This window comes from Nematolebias whitei, chromosome 16, assembly GCF_014905685.2.
Source record: "Nematolebias whitei isolate Nwh7 chromosome 16, NemWhi1, whole genome shotgun sequence".
Classification (NCBI taxonomy): domain Eukaryota; kingdom Metazoa; phylum Chordata; class Actinopteri; order Cyprinodontiformes; family Rivulidae; genus Nematolebias; species Nematolebias whitei.
In genome coordinates, this window is record NC_056513.1 from 32,290,573 (window position 1) to 32,313,248 (window position 22,676).

Consider the following 22,676-nt stretch of genomic DNA (forward strand, 5'->3'; position numbering starts at 1 on the left):
ATAAAAAATTGCTGCATTTTGTGTGGTTGCAAAGCTCACTTGTTGCTTGGTGGCAAAAACTCACAATTTAATGAGACTGCCACAAAAATCTTCATTTTTCTTGCAATTTTCTCACAAATTGTAGTCTCCAACTAGTCTCTAATAGTCATGACCCAATGAGATACCACCTTATACGTTGTGTGTTCTATCTAACCCCTGTTTGTATCTTTAAAACTTTCAGTGCTAACACCCAGAGGAAAAAAAAGTTTGGTTTGAAATCAAGTGTGTTGGACTGAGTTCCAGTTTAAGCAGACTTACGGTCAGGGTTAGGAGACTTGCGTCCAGCATGACTCGGTGAGGAGCAACGGAATGTAGTGACGATGGTGCTGTGATGGGGGTTAGGGTGGTGAGGGTGATGCACTGCCGCATGGTGGCCATTGTTCTCCAGAGGAGCTTTGGTGATGTTAATTTCAGGTTTACGAACATCCCCGGGACTCAGGGCCTCAAACTTGCGAGTGTGATTCAGCTCAGGGACTCGGGCGATCCCATTGTTGTTACTACTGCCCTCATTGCGGCGGATCACAGGGGAGTCAGTCAGGCTCTTTGCAAAAGTCACCTCTCTCTTGTGGCCCATCTCAGGGGTCTTGGAGTACCCCAGGACTTCGGGGCGTTTCAGGGCACTGTTGCTCGCAAAGCGTGTGGAAGCAGGGCTGGTGATGGTATCTGCCTGCTTATGTGAGGAAGAGATGTCAATGGAGAGTTCAGAACGGCGTGACACCGGCTCTGGAGTCTTGGAGCCTCCTCCCCCCATGATGGAGCGTGGCTGAGTATAGTTGATGTTGTTGTTATTGGTGGCAGGGGCGGCAGTACCCAGGTCACGGTAGTAAATACTCGTGGGAGACATGGCATTACGGTGGGGAGAGCTAGTTGTTCGACGAGAACCAGGTGAAGAATGGGACGAAGTGTCAACATCTTCCACCTCAAAGGACCTCTTAAGAGCTGCAGAAAGCGGACAAAGAACGCACAGCAGTTAGATGTTTGATTTTCTGGAAAATGCTAAAATGTGATCAACATTCTCTGCCCTTTAACAAGCAATGCATTTAACCTTTGATGTCATTGTAAATTGAATGTACTTCTCTCTTAAACAGTAAGACAAAAAACATAACTTTTGAGAAGTATTGTTTGACAAAAGCCAAGGATCATAGCAAAGTGTCAGCACAACCACAAATGATGCAGGAAGAGGGAAACCTGCATCATGAAGGGCCCGACTCACCCAGCATATTCATTTTTTTGCCCCGCTCCCCTCAGGCAGGAGGTTGAGGAGCATTAAGTGTAGAACCGCTAGACTGAGGAACAGCTTCTATCCTGAAGCTGTTAGAGTACCGCAAGGGTCCATCCTTGGTCCTCTTATTTTCTTTATACCTGCTGCTACTAGGTGCTATTTTCAGGAAACATAACATACCTTTTCATTTCTATGCCGACGACTGCCAAATCTACTTCCCCCTCAGACTCAACGGTACTCGCTCTATTCAACCGTTACTGGACTGCCTGGCTGACTTCAGAGATCGGATGGCTTTAAATTTCTTGAGTTTCAACGAGAAGAAATCTGAAGTTATGCTGTTTCCTCCCAATGGCACAATCACCAACCACTGCATCGACCTATCCATTCTGTCACCGTTAGTGAAACAAAGAGTCACTAATCTAGGAGTGATACTTGACCCTTCTCTGAAACTCAACAATCATGTAAATATGATTGTTAAATCCTGCTTTTTCCAGCTGAGGTGACTATCTAAGCTGAAGCCCATATTGTCCAAAAATAACCTGGAGACAGTAATTCATGCATTAATTACATCCAGGCTCGACTATTGCAACTCACACCTTTTTGGTATCAGTCAGACCTCCATAGCTAGACTCCAACTGGTCCAAAATGCAGCAGCCCGGTTTTTGACCAGCACAAGCAAAAGAGAGCACATTACACCTGTTTTGGCCTCCCTACACTGGCTTCCGGTTCACCTTCGAATCAAATTCAAAATACTCTTGTATGTCTATAAATCACTAAACAGCTCTGCCCCCTCCTATCTTACTGATCTGCTCCAGCCGTATGTCCCACCACGTTCTCTCAGATCAGCAGACCAGTTGCTCCTAACAGTCCCAGGAACCCGTCTCAAGCGCAGAGGTGACAGGGCCTTCTCTGTAGCAGGCCCAAGACTTTGGAATGAGTTACCTCTGCTCGTTAGACAGGCCCCCTCCCTCACAAGTTTTAAATCTTGCTTAAAAACACACTTTTATTCCCTGGCTTTCAGCACTGTGTGATCTGTGCTGAGTCTGTGTGCATCACACTGTGTTGGTCATGTTGCGGTTGTTGTTGTTATCCATTATTGTTTTTGTTGGTTTCTACTTTTTGGTGTCCTGTTATGTAATCTGTTGCTGTGTGCTTGTTCTGTTTGTCCCTGTACAGCACTTTGGTGTGCTTTGTCACTGTTTAAAGTGCTTTATAAATAAATTGGTATGGTATAGAGTCACAAATCCCTAACCAGAATTATCAATGTGAAAAAAATCACTGTAATGCCACTTGATTGTTGATATCTGCTGCTGACTATTCATGCTGCTGATCTCATACTGCTGATTTATTTCCTACTGCTGTTTTCATTCGTACTCTTCTGCTCACACAAACTCATGTTCGTGCTGCTGTTGCTTGGCGTATTGTTTTTATACTACTAGTGCTTAGTGTATTCTTAGTTTAGCGTATTACTTAGTTCATATCTCATATCTTATTACTGTTTTCTTTACAATTTATACTTTTGTTGGATGTAACTGGGACCCTGTGTACACAATTTCATTCCACCACATGTACCACATGAGATGTGAATGTCAATAAAGAAACATTGACCTTGACCTTGAAAATTGTTCAATAGGTTAATCTTTGTGATGGACATGCGACCTGTCCAGGATGTCCTTCGCCTCTCGCACAGTGATGGTTGGACATGGACACCAGTGACCCCCTTGACCCCAAAAGGAAGAAGTGGGTAAAATATAATGGATAGATGGATGAATGGATGGATGGATGGATGGATGGATAATTTGGTTAAAAGAGTGAAGGAAACTGCAAAAGATCTCACCAGGCAGTAAACAAACAGTCTCTTTTTCTGGCCTGTGTAAAGATCAAACTCAACTTTCTCCACTTTGTCTTTCCTCAACCTAACCAAGAATTCTCATTGGAAAATCAAACAAGACAAGGACTAAACAAGTATAAGAATAAAACTGGCTGTCAAACCATTAAAAGCCCCATTTGGGACTTCAACCTCACTTGATACAACTCTGATTTTTAAGCCTTCATAAATATCTTTTTAGTAAACCGCCACATTTTTAACTATTGGACATATATGGCCAATAATGTTTTTATCTGTATGTGTGCTCGACTTTGCCTGTCTTAAAAAAAAAAAAAACTCGTAAACCACTGAATAGATGAAATATGTATGTGTGTATGTAATGAAAGTGTAGGGTTCTAAGGGCTAGATTAGCTGCCCTTGACTACAATATATTTAAACAACGGGTTCTCTCTTTTTCGAGCTAAATTACAGCCATGTGACCGAGGTAACTGTGTGTGGATTGTTTAATCAGTGACACTGAGACGTTAATTTTCTTTGACCCATCAGAATAAATGTGGTCATTTATTTAACAGAATCAAAATTTAACATCATAATGTACAAGTGATTAGCTGATCTGGTTCTGATTAATAAAACTTGGCACGTTTTACTTAATAAAAACAACAGACATTTCTGAAGGCATCTAGATTAATTACTGGCAAAATAGAAGAGTTTAAAGATGGGAAATGAAGGAGTTTAAATGGAGAGAAAAGATGGATGAAAAGGAAAGTGTGTTGACTAGGAATGGCAAAAAAAAAAAAAAAAAAAAAAAGGAATGGCACCCTTCATCCGACCCCAGCTCAGCCCCGGTACACTCGGTGCGTGGCGACTCGTTACCTTAGACGGGGATACCTCCGCTCAGGAACAGGAGTCCATTTCAACGCGACCTTTCAGCGTCTCCGGTAAGGATGGCTGAGAATCGTCCGAAGTAGTGACGGTACTCCATTCAACAAACACGCTCATCTCCCGGGTGGATACACAGCAAGCTGTGAGTTCAGTCAGAGATTCCACTCAGATGTGGAGGACGCCATGAAAGACCCCAGGAAGACTCCGGTCCAGGACTCCAGAAGACTGAAGACCGACTCAAGACTGACAGACCCAATTGACCTGAGAAGTTCCAGGAAGTGTGGACTCTTAAAGAGTTCTCACTTCCGGTCACCTCAGGACTTCCTGATTGGTTGAAACAACCAACAGGGGGTGGTTCTAGTGACGTCAGAGGGTCATTACAAGTCAAGAGAACAGCAGGAATGTTTTAGAAACGTCCCGTACAGACAGAAGACATGTTATGGCGAAGTGGGAGGAAGCAGTGCCAGTAGCTTCTTGTTTACCATCTGCTAGGTTTAAAAACACGACACGACACAACTTACTGCAAAGCCATGAATATTTTAAGTTCTTCATACATATGTATTTTGTTGCTGTGTTTTGTCATGTTCTTTGCAGGTGAACAGACAGTGGCCGGGTGTTTTGCCGTGTGCTCTCTTTGTGTATATTTCTTATATTTTGGAGTCTTACTTTGTCTTTTCCTTCTTTCTATCCTATAATTAAAAAAAAAAAATTTAAATTAAAAAACCCTACACTAGATAATCACTAGAATAAATATTTCATAATAATGGTGTGGAGAGGATGGCTGTAAGGGGAGAAGGGAGGCCATCTATTAAAAAAAAAAGAAAAAAAAAACACGACACTTCGTTCTAATAACTTCTTTCTGACTTTTGATCAACATCACTACTTCTCATTCAGACAGAAGATCAAAATGCATAATTACTTTGTAAATAGACATTTAACGTGATTTCTAATTTAAATGAGGATTAAAAAATCATTAATACTGTTTCACAGTTGATTTAAAATGAGTGGTTCACTTCAACATTTAGAAATGGTATGAACTAAACACACTTTTGATTTATCAAGATATTGTAAAATAGTAATGATAATATAAAAGAAGAGTGTTCTTTCAATTGATTACTTCAGGATACAATTAGACAGTCTCTGGATGAGCTAATTTGTATTTCTGGATTCAAATAAATGAAATAACAGTTCCTGTCCCATGAAGGTCCTCAGAGGCAGGTTTTGGTTGGAGGCCGAGTTCACTACAGTCCCCCTTTTGGAAATCATCGCCTGTCCATGGGGATGAATTCCAACATGAACTTACGCCTCCGAATGTCCTTGAGCTTGATGTAATCCAGCAAGAGGAAAACAAAAGTCAAAGAAGGTAATCCCACAACGGTTTAGGTAATTCCACAATGTTGTTGGTAATTCCATAATGTTGTTGGTAATTCCATTGTAGCAATGCTTTAACCCCTTGGAAACAAAGTCTGTAATCCATTGGAAAAAGTCATATAATCCACAACGACAAATCCACAACGATTGGCGGTGTTGATTGATCAGCATGCAGAGGGGCTCCCTCGATTGAACTGCAGAGGCGACCACTGGATGGAGATTGGAGACCCACGTTGGAGTTGTAGGTCCCTTCAGCGAAGGTTGCTGCTGGTGGTTCCCAGTGGGTGCCATTCTGGTTCTATGTGTTATGCATTTATGTGGTTTTAGTTGGGCTTATGAGTGGGATTTTACACAAGACCTTAACCTATATGCACCTGGTGTGTAAGCTATCATGGTTTAGATCAGCTAAAGTTACCAGTTTAAAGGGTGGGTCATGCTGAAAAATTTATATATATAGGGATTTATACCTATAGAAGGGCATTCCAAACTATTTTTTCATTCCTAACTTGGTTTAAGTTAGATTTACATGGCAAAATATAGTTTGGTTCAATTGTCTGTTGTCCTTTTAGACGAACGACTTGAGGTTTGGTTTTAGGTTTTCCCCTAAATGTTTTTGGAGTCTATGGCGAGACTCAACTTAAGGATTAGCTAGCCCCCCTCCCCCCCCCCGAATAGGATTGTTTGAGTAGGTTCGGCTTGAGCGTCGTGAGACCAATGTAGGTTATGGTACTTAAGGTAGCATTAATCTACAGTGACTCCTCAAAGGTTGAATTTTAACAAATGAACTGCATGTTGGCATAGTTAAAGTCCTCTTAGTCTCTAACTGAAATACACACAAAATTCATTCTTGCTGGGGGTGTTCAGAAACAATACCAAAAACCAATTAAACAATGTCTCAACATCGACAAAAATAGTGACTAAGCAACTAGTAAAACAATGTTTCAACATTGACAAAAGTAGTGATTAAGCAACTAGAAAATGACGTTTCGGTGCGTCACTCACTCTGAATGTCAGATTTGATCATGTTATCGCGTCTGGTTGTTATCTTAACACTTAAGCTTAAACTTATTTCGTTTCTGCTTGGACGACCTTTTTTCCACTAGGTCTGAGTTTGTGAGATCTTTGTATCTTGTGGAGTTATTGAACGCCTTGTGTAGTTTAACCTGGTTTCAATGTACCCATTTAACCATTGGCTCCTTCTGGCCTTTGCTGATTTTGATCTGATAGACAACTGGAGACAGTTTGTCTGTTATCAGGTGGGGTCCAGTCCACCTGGGCATCAGTTTGCGGGCGAGAGTTCCGGTCCCGGACTCTCTTTTCCCTGTTGTGGGGGCGAACGTGTAGTACCAGACCCTATATCCCACTTGGAGTTCCTCGTGAGAGGCCTTTTGGTCATAGTACGCCTTTCGTCCTTCATCGGATTTTTCCAGATTTTTCTGGGAAAACGCAAAGGTGTTCTTAAGGTGTTCCTCCAAATCATTCATGTATTGTTGTGTGGTGTAGGCTGTTGCCAAGGCGGCATCGCCTGGTTGGTACAACAGGTGTAGAGGGAGAGTCATTTGTCGACCCGTCATCATCTCGAAGGGAGAGATGCCAGTCGATGTGTGTGGAGTGGCCCTTATGGCCATGAGGACCAGAGGGAGTTTCACGTCCCAGTCCTTGTGGTTTATGGCTACGTATTTCTTCAAAATACTTACCACAGTTCTGTTTGCTCTCTCTACTTGGCCTGAGGCCTGTGGGTGGTAGCCAACATGGAAGTTGACTTTGATGCCTAGCATCTTCCACAGTTCTTTCATCACTTCAGCTGTGAAGTGCGTACCTTGGTCTGAGTTCCCCCTGAGGGGAAGTCCAAACCTTGAAAATACATGATTCATTAGTAATATAGCAGTTGTTTGTGCTAGGTCATTAAGAGCTGGTAGGCATTCTACCCATTTGGTAAATGCGCAAGTTACTGTGAGAAAATATTTATTTCCTCTAGTGCTCTTAGTAAGTGGTCCAACCCAGTCGATCTGGAGGTTGGACCATGGAAATGCAATGCCTCTACTTCGCAGTGGTGCTCTGTGGAGTGGTCTGGATGGCTGAAACTGACCACAGACCAGGCACCCTTTAATATAGTTCTTGACATCCTTTTTCATTCCAGGCCAATAAGCAACTTGTTTTAATGCTTTCAGCGTGGCGTTATCTCCCTTGTGTCCTGCGGACGGGAGGTCATGCGCATGAACTAACATCACCCCCCTGTGGTCATGGGGGACCACGAACACGGGTGAGGACGTCGGTCCATGAGCAAAAGTCAGGATGCCCTTAATTAGTTTTAGCTGTTTGTGCAGCTGAAAGAGGACTTTAAGGTCTGGATTGGAATCCAGGTCTGCTTTGGACGGAGTGTTTTTCTCTGGGTCAGTCAAGTACAGCATCATCGAGTTTATTACAAGATCCATCTTCTGAAGTTGGATGATGTCTGGGTCAGTCAGCACGGGTTGTACAGAGACTGTGTTGTCAGCCGGCTTGGCTGTAGCCTGTGCACGTGTGACTGCCATTACCTTGGCTGTAGGTTGTACTGACAGAGTTGCGAGCAGCCAGGAGGGGTCAAAGGACCACAGAGGGCCGCCCACGGCTCTGTTCTTGGCTAGGAAGTCTGCAAGGTCATTATACTGCTTGTCATCGCCTAGGACTCTTGAATGTCCTGGAACCTTTTTCCAGTAGACCTGTAGGTCATGTGATGTCACCGAGTGATCACATGCCATGAAAAGCTCTTTGTGTTTGACCACTTTCTTGTTGCTTGTGAGAAACCCGTTCTGTTTCCACAGAGCAAGATGACACAAGAAACTAAGTCAAGCATAATTAGAGTCTGTGCAGATGACTAGTGTTTGGATGGAGCGTTCAACTGCCATCTGGAGAGCTATTAGGATTCCTGCTATCTCAGCATACTGAGAAGTCTGAGAGCCTAATTTATAGCTAAAAGTGACCTCTTGTTGGTCTTGGAGGAGGACCCCTCCAACACCTGATATGCAGGTTTGTTCGTGGTGGAATGAGCATCCATCCACGTACAGTGTTGTCATATCTTTGCAGATATTGCTATCAAAGTAGTGGTGATTCGGGTCATCACTTACTGAGAGTTTTTCCGCAGCTGGCGGATGGGTGGCAGGTGCATCTTGTGTACATTCCTGGCAGAGTGCCAGGTCGGTGCCCAAATGTGACTTCTTGTTTTGTCCGTAGCAGATGTCTAGGTCAAAACTTTGAAGCGCCATGAGCCACGTGGCTACCCGTGAGTTTGTCACCACACCATCTCTGATGCGTTGGCTATTCAGGAAAGTCACTGGCTGGTGTTGTGTTTCAACAATGATCTTTTGTCCACCGATGTAACTGGAGAAGTGTTTAACTGCCCACACAGTGGTCAGTAGAGCTTTCTCACAGTCTGAGAACTTTAATTCAGGGCCTGCAACTGTCTTACTGCCGTAGGCCACCACACGCTTGTCTTTGTCGTGCATCTGGTACAGACCTGCACTCATGCAGTGAGCAGAGAAGCCCACTTCCAGGTGAAACTCTTTGTTGTAGTCTGGATAGACTAGACATGGGGCTGACTTGAGTCTGTCCCTGAGAGTGTTCATTGCCTGCTGTTGGTCATCAGTCCAGACAAATGGGACGTCTTTCTTCAAGAGTTCAGTCAGTGATTTTGCAAGGTCTGCATAGTTCTCTATGAATTGGTGTGAGTAGTTACACACGCCCAGAAAACTTTGTAGTTCTCTGAGATTGGTGGGGACTTTGAGATTGTCTAGGCCTTGGGTGCGAGTCAATTGTGGTTTTACTCCGTCTGGACCTACTAGTAGGCCAACGTAGTCTACCTTGGTCCTGCACCACTGGCATTTTGACAGTGAGATTTTAGCACCAGCAGTAGTCAGTTGATTCAGAACGTGGTTGATCTCAGCCAAGTGTAAGTCCAGCGATGGCTGCCTCAAAAGGACATCGTCCACGTAGATCAGTGTCCCACGTTCGTGGGCATTTGGACATGCTTTGTTCAAAAAGATGTTGAACTCAGCTGGTGAGTTAGCGTAGCCAAAGGGACACCTGGTGAAGGTGTATTGTCGGCTACCAAAAGTGAAAGCTAGTTTGTGTTGGTCCTCGGTGCGCACAGGAATGGTCCAAAAACCAGAGGCGACGTCGAGGGTGGAAAAGTACTTACCATACCATACCATACCAATTTATTTATATAGCACTTAAAACAGCAACAAGGCCAACCAAAATGCTGTACAAAAGAAAACAAACATGCACAGCAGACAGGAAAACATAAAATAGAAATACAGATACAAATAGCAGCAGAAGCTAACTAAAATGGCCAACAGAGTAGAGAACAGACCGGACCAAAACAAATCACACCGTGTTAAAGGCAAGTGAACAGAAGTGGGTCTTCAAGCGAGACTTAAAGACTGAGAGTGTGGGAGCCTGCCGGACACTCAGTGGCAACTCATTCCACAGTCGTTACCATCGGTGACCTTGGGCAGTTCCTGTTGGATCTGGGTCATTGGCCACCTAGATAAAGGAACTTGTTTGTTTAGCTTTCTGTAGTCTATGGTAAGTCTCCACTTACCATTTGGTTTCAAAACTGGCCATAAAGGCGCAGAGTAGGTGCTATTACAATGTCTGATTATGCCTTTATCTAAAAGGTCATCAGTGATTTCCTTGACAGGTTGATGTGCTGCCAGGGGAATCTTGTATTGTCTGACAAATGTAGGCGGTGAGTTTGGCAGAGCTGGGATGCTCACTGTGTGAAGCGAGGTCAACCCACAATCCATTGAGTCAGTCGAGAATGACTTCTCATATTTCATGAGAACTTGGCGGAGTTTATCCCTTTCTTCATCAGTCGTCAGGGCGTCGGCTTGGGCGACCACCAGTTCAATCTGTGAAGAGATTGCTAAGGGTTCTTGATGTTTGGGGAGCTCCAGTGAGTCCCATTCTGTGTCATCAGACCTGTCTATAGGTAAGACACTAGGTTTGAGGTCCTAAATTGACATCATTGGTTGAGAAGAGAGCTATGGCCTGTGTTGGTTTCGTGAACCAAACTGGACCAGTCTCTCGACTCGATACCAGGTTGTCTGGGAGTCCTCCCAGAAATGGAATGCCAAGTTCAAAATCATGAAAATCTGTGGAGATCAACCATCCTAGCCTTGTGTTTCTCGGGATCAGTACCTCCTCTGTACCTGTGTTGCACACAGCAACAGATGTGGTTCTGGAGTCGAGGCTCACTTGGCTTACGGCCTAAATGGACAGTCCTAGTTTGAAAAATGTAGGAGATGGTTGAAAGTATGCTTGTTTAAGGCTAATAGCTTGTCCCGGCACAATGTGGACTCGTACCATTAGGTTTGTTACCTGAGGTGGTACTGAGGTGTTTTGGTTGCTAGCAACCTGGCAGACCTCTGGAATGGTCTGTCCAGCTGTAAGGTTTGCTGTGTCTAGCACAGGAGGATCCTTTTTGGCTGGTTTTAGTGACCACAGCACATTGTGGCTGGTGTCCACTCGGACACCTAATCTCACCAAGATGTCAGAGCCTATGTAGGTTGCATGTGGTAAGCCTGGGACCACGAGGAATGGGTGTACCAGTTCCCGTTGGTTCTAGATCAGTTTCAGGTTAATGACTCCTTTCACAGTCATCACTCATAAACTGTTGGGATACAATGGAAAGCGGAAAGCTTTCTCGATCAGAACTGGACCCAAATGTTTTTTAACCATTGTTTCATAGAAAGCTTGGTTAATAGCTTATTTATCTGTCCACAGCGACAGTACAGCATCTTCGGTGTGGGATCCTTGGATCTCTACACCTTTAACTACCAACGGTAGGTAGTATCCGATGAGCTCTGACTAACCCAGCTCGCAGAGGAGGCTTTCTTGTTTAGTCAGAGTTGGGTCCACCAGTTGGGTCCCTACGGTCTCACATGCTTTTGAAGGCGTACTTACCGGGACTGTATTCTCTGCCGAGAGGTCCTCGGTGCCTTCGGTGGTGCCTGCTGTTGGGCAGCCTGTGACTGTCTCAGGAGGCATGGGTATTGGCAAGGGCTTGCTCACTCTAGCCCACATTGTCTGTGTACCATAATCTATAATCGCGTCAAAGCGATTTATAAAATCCTGGCCGACCAAAAATGGGAATGAGTCAACCATAGACACATATACCGGGTGGTATAGTGTCATCTCGCCAACCTGCATGTGAACCATAGCTATAGCTGTTAGGGTTGTCCTCGTCTCTGCGAGGCCCTGCAGCCCTATAGCACATTCTATCAAAGGTATGTCCCAGTGAACACCATTAGCGGCAGTCCTGAGCTCCTCGAACAGTTTGGCTGACATAATAGTTATGTCAGCTCCACCATCCAGTAGGGCTTCATGTGTGACGACCTCTTCAAGTGTGATCAACAGGTAAGCTTTCTTAGCGACCCCCTTTCTGATCAGGTTACGCAGGAACCTTGTAGGTTTTGGCCGACGTTTCTTCTTACGTTTACCTTTACCTGTGTAATCCTGGTTTTTCCGAACCGTTGGTGCAGTTGCTGCTGCTCCTGGGAGTTTGGCTCTTGACGGGCGTCCGTCATTGATGTATGAGATCACCCGCTCACCGTATGTTGAGGGGCTCTCATTGTTTGTAACAACAAGGTTCTGGTGGCTGTCCATGACAGCGGCAGCGTTGTTGTTTTTGTCACCTTGTTTGGACTGAACCGTTAGCACAGCTATTGCTGTTTCTGAGGTTTCAGTTTGTGACGGGTCACCGTCGGTGACGTTTGATTGTACTCCCCCTCTTTCAGGTGAGGGCGTGTCAGAGTTTACAACAACAGCGTCATGATGACTGTCTGTGACAGCAGTAACGGTGTTGTCTGTGTGCTCTGACTTATCAGCAATGATATTGCCAAACAACGCGTTAGGTTGTTTGTCCGTGGCAACACCTTCCAACAAGTCCAACAACCGACGCACCCTGTCTGTCTCGTCTGAGCTCAGAGGACTGAGGCTCTCTTTCTGGACCTGCTGCTGTTTCTTTTTCGTCTCAGGCTGTTCAGGCCATCGTGGTGGGGAAGCAGGTCCCCCCCTCTGGGGTTCCAAGTGGGATCCCTGTTTGTATGGGCCACTCTTGGTGCCATACTTTTTACCCTTAGGGCGTTCGCCCCCCTTCTGGTACGTTCGTTCATCCTCTGGTTTCTTGGGAAACCGTTTAGGATCTTGTCTGGACCAGGGGGCACTCACCTGTTGTGGTTTGGCTGCTGGGAAACCTCGTTTCCTCTCGCCTTTTTTGGGAGGGGGAGTCGAAGCTCTCGTCCCTTCCAATTCTAATGACTGGGCAGGAATCCTCTCACCTGGGAGCACCTCAATGGGTGTTTTGACCTGTGAACGAGCTTCAAAGACATTCACAGCACAACTTTTTATCTCACTGATGGATTTCTCTTTGAAATTAGCCATCATTTGCACTGACATTCTTATGTCAGGGTGGAGATTTTTGCTGAAAATGTACTTAAACGGTTCCTCCTCCTCCATGCCGGACTTGTTCCTGAAACCAAAATAAGCCTGCAAAATCCTGGAATAATATGCCCTGGGGTGCTCATTCTTACCTTGCATGACCTTGTCGGCGGCTGGATAACCGCCAGGTCCCGCGCAAGGGGTATACTCGTTCATAAGAGCAGCACATAACAGGCGGTAATCCTTTCTTGTGGCATCAGGTTGACGCTCTATGAAGGAAAACACCGTCCTGGATGAAGTGAGCCTGATCAAACCTACTTTATCCTCATTCTCAGAAACTCATCCTCAGGTGTTGTGAACTGCTTAATTTTTGAAGTTATTTGATTCAAAATGGCTGCCACTGCTAATCAGCAACGGCAAACACAAAGTGGATATACCTCAGTCAAATATAAATATTAAGCTAAAATTAGACGTGGTAGTGACTGGGAGCCATCCCCAACACATACTCCAAGTGCTAACAGATTAAACGTTTAAACACCATTACTATCCAACAATGTTCAGACAGGTCATCTGGACGTTTTTTTTTTTTTTGCTGCTGAGACATTTCATCCTTCATCCAAAGGATTTCATCAGTTTGAGAAGCCACAAGCACGCTAAGTCCCACACTCCCATAGTAGAAAAAACCAGTTTGCTGGTGATAAGATGGTTTCTGTGGCCTGCCCTCTACCCTGTCAACTCCTCTGAGGCAGCCATGCCAAAGTATATGAGTGTACTGCTTGTGGGACTCAATTTGTTGTGGCTCCTCGGACTGATGAAGTCCTTTGGATGAAGGACGAAATGTCTCAGAAAAATAAAAAGTAACTGTCCAGATAACCTGACTGAACATTGTTGGATTTTAACCTGGATTATTGAGCATGAACTTTGATGTTTTGAACATCATTACAATAATTTTCAGATTTAACCACGATGGCTGCATTTCTCAATATTAAATAATCTTGCTTTAAATGCTGGCATAAAGGTGGGTGATTAATTTGTATTAAGGGATGTGACACATTGGACCTTGTTTCATGTGTGTCACAGATTTAGCCTAAATCTGAATTACTTTTTTTCATTATGTATATATTAAAAAACAGATAACATATAAAATATTTATTGCTGTGAATACCTATTCATAATTAATTTCTTAAGAATAACAAGTTGAGCAAAAAAATAAAAAAATTAATGCAAGGTCAATGATAGACTGCGCTTTTATTAATGAAGCATGAAATATTTATAAGCTGTTTTAGCTGATTTCTTCAGCTTGTGTGGTAAGATTGGTTTTACCTTCTTTAAACAGCATGTAAAATATTGTGTGTGTCAAAACAAATATGCGTAATTAGATTGGGAAAAGAATAAAAGCATAACTTATGACAAAAACTGAGCATCATTTCTAAAAAAAATGAACTTAAGTTGTTATAGCTGACTTCATTCTAACATTAAAGTAGCGCAGCTGTTTATAGAGAGATGGAAGAACACTATAAAAGGCTCATGAAAAAGACAAATGTTGGTTACATACTGTAACCTCAGATTCTATGAGTATAGGCGTAACCCTTTAAGACTGTCGCTGGTGGGTTTATCCCCAGGCGCTCGGCGCTGCACAGAAAAACTTTAGTCCACGCCCACCTGCTGTGTGTGGGCCTCACCCCTAGTCCGTATAAATTATGGTGAGACTGGGTAATCGGCTCCCAAAATAGTGTTTTTCTTCAGCCATTTAGGAACTAGTGAGGCCCAGAGCTTAAAGGGCTACGCCTATACTCATAGAATCTGGGGTTACAGTATGTAACCAACGTTCTATTTCGTATAGGCTTCGCCCTTTAAAATTGTCGCATATGGGTAAAAGGCGAAGCAAGATGTAGTTTATGCCTCACTGGGTCCACTCAGACAGAACATGAAGCACCTGCTTGCACAAAATAAACATTTCATCACTCAGCCTTCTGTGTGCATAATTACGCGCTGCGTAATTGCGTGCTCCATCCGCACCGGAGAAGATCTCTGGTGAGGAAAAAAAGGCTGAGATAGCAGACCTGCTGCTGTGAATAGGAACAACGGAGGATACGAATTGTAACAGTGTAACAATAACCAGAGCAGACCAACAGCTCCTCAGGATGAACTGGTTAATAGCCATAAAATTAGCAGTCATGAACTTGTGACTGATAATAAATATCTCACACTGCGACTGCATGCAGGCAGGTGTGAGCTCAAAAGTGAGGCTCCATGAAACAAAAAATCATTCTGTCAGAACCTTGAGAACAGAATGGGTCTTGGAGTAAGTAGAAACATTACGTAGATAAAAATCGAAAAATTGAACATGGCGATGACCAGGCAGCCGCAATACAAATATTCTCCACTGTCATCCTTCCATGGAGATCCATGGAGGATGAAAACCTTCTGGAGGGATGCGCTGAGGTTCTCTGGAGGATCCAGTCCAGATGAACTATAAACTTCAGAAATAGCCTCACACAACCAGTGTGAGAGGCGCTGGGTGGATAGAGGACGTCCTGAAGAGCTGTCCCAGTAATGCACGAACATACGCTGAAAGTGACGCAGTGCGGCTGTGTGCACCACGTAACATGAAAAATGTGTGCATGGGACATAAGGAGGTGAGATGTTGCTTCCTCCTCAGAATTATGTGGAAGAGGATAAAACCCATCCAAGGTTATCACTCTCGATCTGAATGAGTTTGTGATGTTTTTCAGAGCAGGGTTAAAACGCAGTACAGCTGAACTGCTGTCAGCTTGAATTCTGAGACATGAGGGAGTAACATAGAGAGCAAACAAACACTCACTCTCTTTGCCGACGTCAGAACTAACAGCAGAGCAGTTTTAAATGACAGAAATTTAAGTAAAACCTCATTTAAAAACTCAATGAGCTTTGATCAGAGTGTGCAGGACCATCATTAGGTCTCATTGTGAAGCTAGTGGACGTGACACTGGTCTGTGTCTCTGTACACCTATCAGGAAACTCTTCATCAACGGGCGATTAAGAACTGTTTTGTCACCGAAGCCCTCGTGACAGGAAGAAATAGCTGTAGCATAAGTTTTAATTGTGCTGAAAGCTAGATCTCTGTTCATCAGCTGCTGCAAGAAAGACAGCATGCCACCTAGTGGCTATGAGATGGCCTCCACGCCTTTCTCTGCACACCAGTGCTGAAAAAAACTGTCCACTTGATGTGTGCAGCGTTGTGGTGGAAGCAGCTCGTGCGCCCTGAACATACGCACCACATCCTGTGGGAGGCCCATCTTTTCTAAACGGATCTGTTCAGTGGATTCTGACCTATTTCTGGGTAACTCCTGATCGCTCTTGCTGCCTGGAGGAGAGCGCCCCCCAACAGCAGTTTCAACAGCCGACCCGATATCAGTCGCTGCAGATTCAGGAACCACGGAGCTCATATGCGTTCAGGAGCTACGAGGATGACTGACGGTACTTCCTCCTGGACCTGGTCCAGGGTCCGTGATATCAGCAGGACTGGACAAAATGCAAAAAGGAGCATTTTTGGCCACGGGCTGTGAGCGAAGGCGTCCACTCCTAACGGTGGGTCGTCTCGTGGGCTCAGTGAGAACCATAATTGACACTGGGTGTTCTCCCGTGTGGCGGACAGATCCACTGCTGCTCAACCAAACCTGCTCCAAAATCCGAGAAATCAGCTCGGGATGGAGGCTCCAGTCTTGGTGGTGGGAACCGCCCCTCGACATGATATCAACTCGCCTGTTCAGGAACCCAAGGAAAGTCCACTTTCCACTTTTGGGGAGGCTGTGGCTGAGTAGTTAGAGCAGTCGTCCTCCAATGCGAGAGTTGGGGGTTCGAATTCACCAGCAGTCACATGTTGAAGTGTCCCTGGGCAAGACACTGAACCCCTCATAGCCTCTGATGTGTGTCCCATCGGTGTCTGAATGTGATCTAAAGCACTGATTTGTCTCATTAGAATGATTTGTTGGTAGTGCGTGGCGGCGGTCGGGGGCGTGGCTTCACTTCGACGGAGTGCTGGCTGGTCGGCCTGATGTGACATTCACGGTTCGGGGGGCTGTGTGTGTGTGGGGGGTGCATGCTGGGGCTTCTCCGTGCCTGTGGTGTGGGGCTTTAGGGATGCATTGGTGCGCTGGGCCGGCCTTCCTCGGCTGCTGCTCCCTGCTGCTCTGGCCCCTGGCCTGGGGCTGGCTTGCGGTCACTGTTGGGCAGGTGGGGCGCATGGACGGCCCAACAGAGGCTCTGTCGGGCTGTCTCTGTGCACCTGTTTGTCTCAGGTTGGGTTTTGGGTGGCCCCCCTCTCTTGGACCAGTTTTGGTCCCCCATTTGGTGGGTCGTGCTCCCCTCCGGTGGTGGGGCCCCCTGCCGCCGGTGCATTGGCGGCTCTCAGCAGCTGGGGCTGGGTGGTGGGGTGTGTGCGGGCCCGCCCTAGTGGCTGCCTGCGGGGGCCTGGGTGCTCTGGCTCTGTTGGGCCTCTGTTGGAGGGTGGTATGACCTCGGGGCTTGGTGTCCATGGCCGGATCCACTCTGGAGGGGTGGGTTGCCGGTGGGGCCTGTTGACTCATCGCTACGGCCTCCTGGGGTTTCTGCATTGTGGTTGCTGGGGATCGCCCAGGGCTGCTTCCCTTTGTTTCTCTCTCTGGGGGGTGCGGGTGTTCCTGTTGGGGGACTACCGGAGTTCCGGGCTTGGGGGCCGCTGTGTGTCTGTGGTTCTGGTCTTCCCTGTGTTACCTTCGTGTCCTGTGGGGACAGGTTTATGGGTCCCCACATCCACTATTGAACATTTTTTTATGGAGAAACCTTATAGTGATAAGCATGCTCACACAGGTGTTTAGATTCAGGTGTTTATCAGATACACACTCAGTTGGGTTGTGGTGGCCATCAAATATATATTGTATTACCATGTACTGTATAAAATACTTTCTTATGATGTTATACCTATCATTATATAAGTTGTTTTTTGTTGTGGCTTCTTGGTTTTGTCGTTTTTTTTTTTTTTTTTTTCACTTTCCGCAGGTCTAGAGTCAGACTTCAATTATGTTGATTTGTGTTCTCTTTATCCCTCTCTCTCTCTCCTCTATTCCCATCTCCTTCTTTACATTTTAACTCTTCTCTCACTTTTCTGCTTTGTTATCTTCTTTGTTTTCCATCCCCGTGTCCATTACATCTGAAATAAACCCAAAGCATATTCTAATAAAATTTAATGTATATATCAAGTGGAGCATTAAGGCCAGCCATAATGCTCTGCTTGTGAAAGTAAATCTGTTGGGCATCACTTTGACACTCAGACAATAATTCTAAATGTCACAATGCCAGACAGGACAAAATGAGAGAAAAAAAAATAATGATTTGTTCAATTAGCTTGTAGAAATCTAGTAGAAGCAGGTACTTGGTTCAAACCCCGGTCCAGGGGCCTTTCTGGGTGGAGTTTGCATGTTCTCTCCATGCATGCGTGGGTTTTCTCCGGGTACTCCGGTTTCCTCCCACAGACCAAAAACATGCATGTTAGGCTGATTGGTAACTCTAAATTGTCCCTAGGTGTGAGTGAGCGAGTGAATGGTTGTTTGTCTCGTTTTTCTCTATGGGACCCTGTGATGGACTTGCGACCCGTCCAGGGTGTACCCCGCCCGTCGCACAGTGATTGCTGGACATGGGCACCGGCGACCCCCGTGACCCAAAATGGAATAAGCGGGTAAAGATAATGGATGGATGGAAATCTAGTAGAGTGCTGTATGAATGGGTAAATGAGGACACAGATTGTAGTGTAAAGCGCTTTGAATATCTTGAAATAAGATAGAAAGGCGCTATATAAGTACAGTCCATTTACCATTCCACTGCTCTGATGGAGAGCAGGTTTCTGTGTGGCCAACACAACAGCTGTTTCGTGATGCGTAACAGTTGGGCTGAGCACACACCTCCCTGACGGTTTATGTAAACTGCCGTCACTTATTGTCTGTGTGGATCAGAACATGCTGATCCCGCAGCAGGGGCAAAATGCTGAGTCACATTTCAGATCGTGAAAAACATTCTAGCACATTATGTAAAGCGACATGTGGTCCAGCCACTGTGCTCCCACTGCTTGGGACAGAAACATTCCTCCCAGCTTGACAGGAACGCGTCTGTGAAAAACTGAGATGTGTGATATAGGCCTGCTGATGGGAACTCCCTCTGACAGGATAAGGGGGTTTCCCCAGTGATTCAGATCTGTTGGGGGGGGCGGCACAAAGATAATCCACCTCTTCTGGTGCACAGGATCTATGTGCAGGCGAGCGAACCATCTCTGAAGGCATCTCATGCGAAGTAGGCCCAGTGGAACCACGATGTGGGCCGTTGACATTGTCCTAGGCATCGCATGACAGGCAGAACTGTCACTATGCTGCAGGGTTTGACACGGCGGAGCTGGGTTTGACACGGAGGAGCTGAGTTGATAGAGCTTCGGCTCTCAGCTGTGATAAACAGCTCTCATTGTAGTTGAGTTTAGCTCAACTTCCAGATAAACAATCATCTGGGACGGACGAACGGAAGTTTTTCCAAGTTTATAGAAACCCCAGGTTTAGCAGGTGTAACACTAGCATTTTGGTCTGTGCGTCAGCTTTCTAACTGGACCGAGCTAATAAGAGCAGATCGTCCAGATAAAAATAATTCTCATTCCTGCCATGTGTAACGATTCCAGAGCCATCTCCACGCATTTTGAGAACATGCGTGGGGCGTTTCAGAATGATGGAAATGTGAAAATATGCGCTCTTCAGATCTATGGAGGTGAAAACCAGGCGTTCTGCTGAAATTCTCCAGCAGCTGTTTGTCAGTATGTGGAATTGTCTCCCCATGATAGAATTGCTGAACATGAAAAGGTCGAGAATGGGTCTCATCCCTCCGTTTAAAAAAAAAAAAGTAGTGGGAGGAAAAAATAAAACGTATTTTCCTCTCTGTTGGGAACTCTGGAAATCACGTTTTTGGTCAGAAATTCTTGAACTCCTGACTGGAGAGACAAGCTCTGTTCTGGAGAAGACAGAACCATCTCTATAATCCCTCTGAACGGTGGGGATTGAGCTGCGAACTGCAGCGTGTAACCCCTTCTGATCAGATGGTCCATCCATCTGTCCAGGGAACACACTCGCTGCCACTCTGAGTAGCACTCAGAGAGCGGGCATGCATTTGTGTTGTGTCATGTTTCTCATGAACGTCAACCAGACTAAAAAATCCTTACTGCCATCACTCACTCCTGAGATTCTCTGGGGGAACCCAATGGGGGCTCTGATAAAAAAAAGGGGCTGTATTTGTGCCTCTGTGCTGGGCCAGGCTGCAGTCTCACATAGAGGTGAGGTGAGCGCGAGCGCTTTCTGATTGAGACGACATTTTGGTGGAGGCTGCAGCTGTCGTGGAGAAAACACATTTACTCCCGCTTCGCTGTGAGTGGGCAGAAAACAGCAGAAATTAAAAATGGGCTCTGGCTAAAAAACGAGGGATTTTACCGAACTCGGTCTGCTGAAAAAAACCCCCATAATTTTAGCTGACGTGACAGACAAGTGTTTTGTGATATTTACTGAACTGTGGTGCCATTTAAAATGCTGTTTAGAAGTTACTGGCTTGTTCTGTGTGGGGAATGTGTGAAAAGAGGCAGCTGAGAGATCAGCTGATCTGACAGTCTCAGATGAGCAACTTTACTTTCAGAGGTGTTTCTGTTTTATATCAAAAAACATGCATCATCAAAAAAACACATACCTTCCCCTCAAGAATCTGTTACCTGGTGGAGGTGGCTGGCGGAGGAGCGGGGCGTGAAGTTGCTGCTGCAGCTATGGAGTGCCTCTGGTGCTGTTGCTGGCCAAGGCGGTCCCTCCAGCGGCCGGAGGGGCAGATGGACTGTGACGTCACCAGATGGTGTACAGTCTCTGAGACCTCCTCGGACCTTTGCGATTTCTCAAGGATTGTCCTGAAATTGGCCCCAAACAGCACCTCTGGGGTGACGGGACCCTCCAGCAGGTCTTTCTGCAGCCTCTCTGACAAGGATGGCGAGAGGTGGAGCCAAGTGGATCATGGTCAGCCAGGCGACGATGCGGGACAAGCAGACCACAGAGGTGGAACATGTTTAAGATGACATCAGCAGCTTTATAGAGAGAGCTCTTTGTCTCCTCCAGCAGGTCTGCTTCTTTCAGCCTCTTAGAGATGCTGTAGGCCAGCAGGGTGATGTTGTTGTTCGCTGCGACCATCTGGAATGAGCACTGGTGAGCTCGGTTGGAAACCTAGTCACCATCTTGTCATGATTCCCTGGAGGGACAGGTTGCTGGTCCATCCTGGAAGCTTTTGCCCCAAGTGCCACCGCCAGGCTTGGCTCCAGGGGGGGACCGAGGGAAAAAACACAGATTGGTAAAACCCTCCACTCTGGAGAAGGAGGCGAAGGTGGAGACGGATGTCTTCAGCTTGCTGGCCCAGCTGCAGCCTCGTTCCAGTGTGACGTCACAGCTGGACAGCGAGGCCAGATGGGGTCAGGGCGACGAGTTGGGGCAGAGCCAACCTTGCCGCCAGATCATCCGATCAGGGCGGAGGGAGGCGAGGGACGGAAAGTCCCTTGTGTTAACATCCTCCTTGATTACGCCGGGCAGCTCCGAGAGGAAGGCGCCGATGGCTGGGAGCAGTGTGGTTGCCGACGTGGAAAGATCCCAGGTGGCTGAGCATCCACTCAGCCACTCGTCTTCCGTCACTACGCTCTCCAGGAGGGAAGGGGCAGCTCCGCATTGCCTTTCTCAGAGGAATCATTCGATTCACAGCGTGACTTTGCGTCAAAGAAGGCGGTGGCATTGTCCCGCGCATAGCATCCCGCCACAGAAAAAAAACACTCAGCAGAGCTACTGCCAACAACGCCTTTTTCGAGGGAATCATCCGATTTACCTAGAGAAAAAGCACGTTAGAAAAGGCCGTGGCGTCGTCCAGCGAGTAGCGGCCCTACACGGAAAGCATTCAGCGGGGCTGCTGCTAACATCGCCTTTTTGAGGAAATCATTTGATTACTGCGAGGACAAAACACATTAGAAAAGGCTGTGGCGTCGTCCAGCGGGTAGCGTTCCTCCACGGAAAAAACATTAATCCGGGCTGCTGCTAACATCGCCTTTTTTGAGGAAATCATACTTTGTACGATTACCGAGGGAAAAAACACGTTAGAAAAGGCGATGGCATCATCCAGCGGGTAGTGACCCCCCACGGAACAGCAATCCTCGGCGCTTACCTTGAACAAGGCTGCTCGTCTGCTTCTCCTCGTGGAGGAAGAGCTCACCGGGACAGCAGGAGGTTGGCGTGGCGGAGACCCAGGCATCCTTAGCAAAGGTTGTGTCGGTCAAAGCTGGACAATTTTTCCTTCTTTGTTCTTCTGACAGTGCTAGCTAGCTGGCCAAAGAAAAAATGGGAGCCGATTACCCGGTCTCACTGTAATTTATATGGACCGGGGGTGAGGCCCACACACCGAAGGTGGGCGTGGACTAAAGTTTTTCAGTGCAGCGCTGAGCGCCTGGGGATAAACCCACCAGCGACAGTCTTAAAGGGCAAAGCCTATACGAAATAGAACTTTAAAATTATCTGAGCAGTAAAAACACTTCAGAGTTCCTCTGAAAAACTAGAAACAGGACCAACCCAGTTGATAGTGGACGAGCTGCAGAAGCAGTCACAAGAAACAACTCTGACTTTAATTAAAACACGCCTGTTGCATTTCATTACATCTTCAGTCACCAGCAGCAGCTTCTACACATTTTTAGTTTATTTGCACTGAGATCTGGATGTGTGGTACACAGAAATATAAATTACATACCCTGATGCATGCTCAATAATCCAGGTAGAAAAATCCAAAAAAGTTCATTCTGGTCCTCTGGACATTGAAAAAAGCAAAAAACAAAACAAAGCAAAAAAATCTAGAAACGTTTCG

General features: G+C 46.0%; 1 protein-coding gene across 1 annotated transcript in view; it reads right to left on the bottom strand.

The window, feature by feature from the left end:
* Positions 1–283: 283 nt before the first annotated feature.
* The window catches only part of LOC119422489 (septin-9), a 125,562-nt gene continuing 103,169 nt past the window's right edge, over positions 284–22,676 (bottom strand). The window contains exon 2 of the mRNA XM_037689863.1: positions 284–978. Coding sequence (XP_037545791.1) covers positions 284–978 — 695 coding nt within the window. The remainder of the gene's footprint in view (positions 979–22,676) is intronic.